The sequence below is a fragment of the Artibeus jamaicensis genome, unplaced genomic scaffold (assembly GCF_021234435.1).
Source record: "Artibeus jamaicensis isolate MK-2021 breed Jamaican fruit bat unplaced genomic scaffold, CSHL_Jam_final contig_1715, whole genome shotgun sequence".
Lineage (NCBI taxonomy): Eukaryota > Metazoa > Chordata > Mammalia > Chiroptera > Phyllostomidae > Artibeus > Artibeus jamaicensis.
Window position 1 is genome coordinate 2,498,503 of NW_026521335.1, and position 6,540 is coordinate 2,505,042.

At 49.3% G+C, this 6,540-nt stretch overlaps 1 protein-coding gene across 1 annotated transcript; it reads left to right on the forward strand.

The window, feature by feature from the left end:
• Positions 1 to 621: 621 nt before the first annotated feature.
• On the forward strand, positions 622 to 5,460 carry TCHH (trichohyalin). The gene is given in 4 exon segments (XM_053670470.1): positions 622 to 759; positions 1,488 to 2,527; positions 2,612 to 3,920; positions 3,922 to 5,460. Coding segments are annotated over 4 exon segments (4,026 nt in total).
• The last annotated feature ends 1,080 nt before the right edge of the window (positions 5,461 to 6,540 follow it).

Below are 6,540 nucleotides of genomic sequence, written 5' to 3' on the forward strand. Positions count from 1 at the left end.
TGACTATGAAGAAGTAATGCTTAATCTGAGCCCAGGTAAACTATGAATTAGGTTCTTAGATCTCCTATGGGCTATAATGTTGGGAAATAATCCACACTCCCTTTTTAATGTTCTAGTTACCACCAAATATTTTGCTGCCGCAATTATGTGTACATGGTTTCTATCCACTTTAAGATACTTTCAGATATTCCCTCACCTTTTTGGCTTTCACCTATCCTCTGTTCAACTGTAGAGGAAGTTGCAATGAGAAGCGACATATCAAATTTAAATTTCTTTATTATTCTCTATGCTGTCTGATCTGCAATATGTTAGGGAGCAGAAAGAGAGAGAAGGAAATGAGATGGATAATCCAGATGGGATAAACAATCTAAAAGCTGCTGACAGGATAGTCTAAAGATAACTCCCTGGCTCTAAGTTTCTAAAGATCTCTCTTCCATTTCCTAAGTACAATATTTAAAGATAAAATGCTTTGAAAGTCTGGGTTAAAAATAACTACTGCTGTTAAGTCAAATTATTTAGGCATCTGTCCAAAACAGTATGGCTAAAACCTCCCCAAGATCACAGTTTTGACTCTTTATCCTATTTTATTGTTTTAGGTTTACTTGAACTTAAGGGGAAAAAATGTCTCCACTTCTGAGAAGCATCTTTGATATCACTGAAGTTTTCAATCAATATGCCTCACATGATTGTGATGGGGCAGCACTATGCAAGAAAGACCTGAAGAATCTCCTTGAAAGGGAATTTGGAGCTGTCCTTCAGGTAAGAAATAAGAAGAAAGGGAAATTTCTCTATTGATTTGAGGCTATGAAATTTCTTCTCAGGAGTGACCAGAGCAAGGAATGGTGACTTTTTATTCATTTTACCCCGCAACAGCTCTATATTATATCCCTCATTCACTTTAACCGTCATTGCAGTCTGGGTACTAAAAAAGTTACTAACAATTATTTCTGTACTTGATAGCAATGTCAATGTGAATGAACTGGTTGTCATGGGAAGTTATTAGAAAAGATGTAAGATCAAACTAGACTTAGAAGGAATTTAAAATTATTTCCAAATTTCAGTAATCAAAATCATACTGTTCACTAGTAAAATAGTGTTACCATAAATGTTTTGTTCTGTTTCAAACATGGAATAAAAATCAAATCAGAAGAACTAGCCATTTCAAACAGAAATGGCTGCTGCAAATCTTCATAAATGTCAATTGTAGTTTTCTCTTGAGGATGAGTTCATTATTCACCCAGCTGAAGAGAACTTGTGATCTTCTAATCAGCATTCAATTATAAGATGCAAAAATTTCCAACAAGTGTATGTTATATAATGAGGTATTATGGGGACAACAAAACTCTACCATACACACTGGGACTTTTCTAATTGCTCTTAATGTCTTTTTGAAGTGTCAGCATATCATAAAATATACATTGTGTGTGAAAGTTTACTACTAGTAAATGGTATATTGTAAAAAAAAATTTGTTTTCATCTTTTTTCAGAGACCACGTGATCCTGAAACGGTAGATCTGCTCCTAGAACTTCTGGATCGCGACTGTAACGGGCTTGTAGATTTCAATGAGTTCCTCCTGTTCATTTTCAAGGTGGCTCAAGCTTGTTATTACGCCCTCGCGGAGGCCTCAGGGCTAGAGAAGGGAGCCAAGTGTGAGGGAAAGGGGAACCCATTACAAGATCGCAGGCAAGAAGACCAAAGGAAGTTTGAGCTCCGGGAGGGACAGTTCAAAGAAGAACGCAGGCAGAAGAGGCAGCAACAAGAGAGGGAGTTCACCGAGGAAGCGGAGCAGAGGGAGAAGGACGAGAGACGCGAGCAAGAGCTGCAACGGCAAGAATGGGAAGCGCGCCTTGAGGAGGAAGAGCTGCTGCATAGGTGCCAGAGAGTGGTACCTGAGGAGTTTCCTGTCCAAGAGAGGAGGCAAGAAAGACAGGAGCAGCGGGAGCGCCAGGAAGGGGAGCAGCTACCCCTGCGGAAAGGGCAGGAGCTGAGGAGGGAGCGCCAGGAGGAAGAAGAGCCACTACAAAGGCAGAGGCGCGAGAGCCGGGAGCGCTTGGAGCAGGAGAGGCACCAGGAGCAGCTCAGGCGCGAGCAGGAACCGCGCTTGGAACAGAAGCTGAGGCGACAACGTGAGCTGAGGAGGGAGCAGGAAGAAAGGCCTGAGCAGGAACCGGTCTTGGAGCAGCTGAAGCGCGAGCAGGAGAGGTGCGAACAGGAGAGGCGCCAGCAGGAGCTGAGGCGCAAGCAAGAGCTGAGGCGCGAGCAGGAGTCGCTCTTGGAGCAGATGAGGCGTGAGCAGCAGCTGGCTGAGGAAGAGGTACAGCAGGAAGAGGCTAGTGAGCAGGGCGAGAGCCACACCTTGAGGTGGCAGCGGCAGCTGGAAAGCGAGGCCAACGCCCGTCAGAACAAAGTCTACTCCAGGCCCCGTAGGCAGGAGCTGCAGAGGCGCCACCAGGAGCAGGGGGAAGAGGAGAGGCGGTTCCAGGAGCGCGAGCAGCGACTGCGAGAGCGGGAAGAGGACGCCCAGTGGCCAAGCCATACCCTCCGAGAGGAGCGCAAGAGGCAGCTGCGCCAGGAGGAAGAAGAGCAGCTCCGGAACCTCAACTATCAGAGGCAGGCTAAGCAAGAGAGTGAGAGGCGCCGCCAAAGGCTGTCGGCCAGGCCCCCATTGCAGGAGCAGGAGCAGCGGAATGCGCAGCTGAGGACGGAGCAGCGCCAGGAGCAGGGACGACTGCTCCAAGGGGAGGAGCTGAGCAGACAACGACTGGAGAAGGAGCAGGAGCTGCAGTTCCGCGAGGAGGAGCAGCTCCAGGAGGAGTACCTCCAAGAGGATCAGGAGAGGGAGCGGCGCCAGCAGCTGCGCCGCGACCAAAAATCGAGGTGGCAACTAGAGGAGGAAAGCCAGAGACGCCGCCACACTCAATACACCAAGCCAGCTCAGCGCGAACAGCTGCAGGAGGAGGAAGAGCAGCAGCAACCGGAGAAGAGGCTTCAGGAACGGGAGAGACAGTATCGGGAAGAAGATCAACGGCGGGAGGAAGAGCAGCTGCAGAGAGAACGGAGGCACCAGCAGCGTGATAGGCAGTATCTGGAGGAGGAGGAGGAGCACCAGGACCAGGTGCACCAATTCCGGGATGATAATCAGCGCTGTGATCTGAAATGTCAGTGGCAACCAGAAAAAGGAAATGAAGTTGGTAATTACAGGGTTTACTCCAAACGCAGAGAGAATGAAGAAAAGATCCGGCAAGTGGAAGATCCCCAGGTGCGGGAGAAGCAATTCCAGCAGGATCGGTGGGCACTGCAGAATGAACAAGAAGAGCAGCAGTTCGACAGGCAGTTCCCAACCAAAGAGCTGCTGGAGCGAGACGAGCAAAGGGGAGCGAAAAGGCGAGACAGGAAGTTCCAAGAGGAAGAGCAGCTGCTAGAGGAGGAAAGAGAGGGGAAACCCCTTCAGGAAGAAGACAGAAGGTTCCGTAAGGAGAAACAGCTCCTGCAGGAACGGGAAGAACGGCAGCTGCTTCTCCAAGACAGCGACAGAAAGCTCCGTGAGGAGGAACAGCAACTCCGCCGCCAGGAACGCGAGCAACAGCTTCGCCAGCAGCGCGACAGAGAATCCCGTGAGGAGGAGCAGCTCCTTCAGGAAAGAGGAGAACAGCTGCGTCGCCAGGAGCGCGACAGATATCTACGCGAGGAGGAACAACAGCTGCGCCGCCAGGAACTTGAGCGACAGCTTATCCGGGAACGGGAACAACAGCTGCGTGGCCAAGAGAGCGACAGAAAGCTCCGCGAGGAGGAACAGCAACTCCGCCGCCGGGAACGCGAGCAACAGCTTCGCCGGCAGCGCGACAGAGAATCCGACAGAGAATCCCGTGAGGAGGAGCAGCTCCTTCAGGAAAGGGGAGAACAGCTGCGTCGCCAGGAGCGCAAAAAGAACAGCACTGCGTCGCCGGAGCGACCTCCAAAAAAAGCGCGACAGAAATCTCCGCGAGGAGGAGCCCCGGGAACGCAACAGCTTCGCCCACGAGGAGCAGCTCCTTCAGGAAAGAGGAGAACAGCTGCGTCGCCGGGAGCGCGAGGGACAGCTTATCCGGGAACGGGAACTACAGCTGCGTCGCCAAGAGAGCAACGGAAAGCTCCGAGAGGAGGTACGGCAACTCGGCCCCCGGGAAGGAGAGCAACAGCTTCGCCGGCAGCGCGACAGAGAATCCCGTGAGGAGGAGCAGCTCCTTCAGGAAAGAGGAGAACAGCTGCGTCGCCAGGAGCGCGACAGAAATCTACGTGAGGAGGAACAGCAGCTGCGTCGCCAAGAGAACGGCAGAAAGTTCCGCGAGGAGGAACAACAGCTGCGCCGCGAGGAACAAGAGCGACAGCTTTTCCAGGAACGGGAACAACAGCTGCGTCGCCAAGAGAGCGACAGAAAGCTCCGCGAGGAGGAACAGCAACTCAGCGCCAGGGAACGCGAGCAACAGCGTGGCGAGGAGCATGACAGAGAATCCCGTGAGGAGGAACAGCTTCTCCAAAAAAGGGGAGAACAACTGCGCCGCCAGGAACGTGACAGAAAATTCCGTGAAGAAGAGCAGCTCCTCCGGGAACAGGAACAGCCCCTGCGTCTCCAAGAACGCGCCAGAAAATTTCCTGAGGAGGAACAGCTTCTCCGGGAACTAGAAGACCAGCAGCTGCGTCGCCAGGAACGAGAGAAAAAGCTTCGCCAAGAGCGTGAAAGAGAACTTCAGAAGGAGGAACAGTTTCTCCAGGAAAGAGAACAGTCGCGCCGCCAGGAACGCGACAGGAAATTTCGTGAGGACGAACAGCTCCTCCAGGAAAGGGAAGAACCGCAGCTGCGTGGCCGAGAGCGCGACAGACGTCTGCGCGAGGAGGAACAGCAACTCCGCCGCCAGGAACGCGAGCAACAGCTCCGCCGGCAGCGCGACAGAGAATCCGACAGAGAATCCCGTGAGGAGGAGCAGCTCCTTCAGGAAAGGGGAGAACAGCTGCGGCGCCAGGAGCGCCAGGAGCGCGATAGATATCTACGCGAGGAGGAACAGCAGCGGCGCCTCCAGGAACGCGACGAGCAGCTTATCCAGGAACGAAAAGAACAGCAGCTGCGTCGCCGAGAACAGCAGCAGCGGGAGGAACAAGAACTGAAGCGCCGGCAGGAGCTAAACCAGCAGTACCGAGAAGAGAAGCCATTTGCCCGGGGGGAGAAGAGGCGCCTTCAGGGACAGGAACTGCGGCAAGAAGAGCAGAGACGCCGCCAAGAGCCGGAAAGGAAATTCCGGGAAGAAGAGCAGCTCCGCAGCCTGCAGGAGGGGGTGCAAAGGCGTGGCCAAGTCCCGGAGGAAAAAGAAAAGGGTCGTCAGCAGTTTCTGGAATCTGGCGAGAGTCAGTTTGCCAGTGCCCCGGTGCGCTCCAGCCCTCTCTATGAGTACATCCAAGAGCAGAGATCCCAATACCGCCCTTAAGAAATGCCATATTCCAACACTTGCCAAAGCTTCAGCAAAAAGAAATGGGAAGCACTGGGTACTAAATGACTCAAATGATTATGGTTGTGGGAAAACTCTCTTATGTTAGAATATATCTTTAATCCAAAATCTTAAACTACATTCATTCCATGTACTTTGTACCTCTACCTTTTATTCTCCCTCAAATAGTTCTTTACTGCAGGATGTCTTTGGTGCATATGTGGTGACCATTTTTTAAAACAAATCATTTAATTTGTTTAAGGAGTTTTGTTTGGGGACATGTTAATTTATTGCTTTCAAAAAGCAATCACATTAACAAGAATAATGTGATAATGTGACATTCAAAAGAATTGGGTCTTTTTTTTTTTTTAGTGGTTGACATATCTTGTAGAGAATTTAGATAATTTTAGTGTTCAAGTTGATATATCTTCTTGGGCCTAGATTACGTTAATACTTATCTCCAAATAGCCTCTCATCTTTTGTGGCTTAATTAGCACAGATTGTGCAAGGGGACTGCATATTTACAACCTTTGAATAGTGCAGGGAAACTGACTTGGACAGAAAAACTTTCTGTGAAATAAGCCCATAACTGGAAGAAATATCTGTTAAGAATAAGGTTTAGCTTTATTTAGAATTTGAATTGGAATTTTTTACACTCAACTCCATAAACATTTAAAATCTCATAGAGCAAAAGTAAGGTGTTTCTCAAACATCTCCAGAGCTCAAATTTTAAAACTCTGTCTGCCATAGTCTATAGTGCTCAGTTCTCTTCCTCTAGTCTTTGGTGAATTTCAGAATATTGCTGTCTTAGTTAATTTTAGTTCAGAGGGAACCTGTTCAGGATTCTGTAAGCCTCTATCTTGCTCTAGGACCAATAAGAGATCACAGAGAACATTTTCGGGGAGGGAAAGGGGAAAAAATGCAAACAGAAAAGACCCATTAGCCTATAATTCTTTGAAGCCTATTAATACTACCTTGGAAACATTCTTCTTGAAATAATTGGACTGTATAAAAAATTAATAATAAATGTTTGGCAAACAATTATTTTTGTCTGTTTTAATTATGCATCAAATCATAACT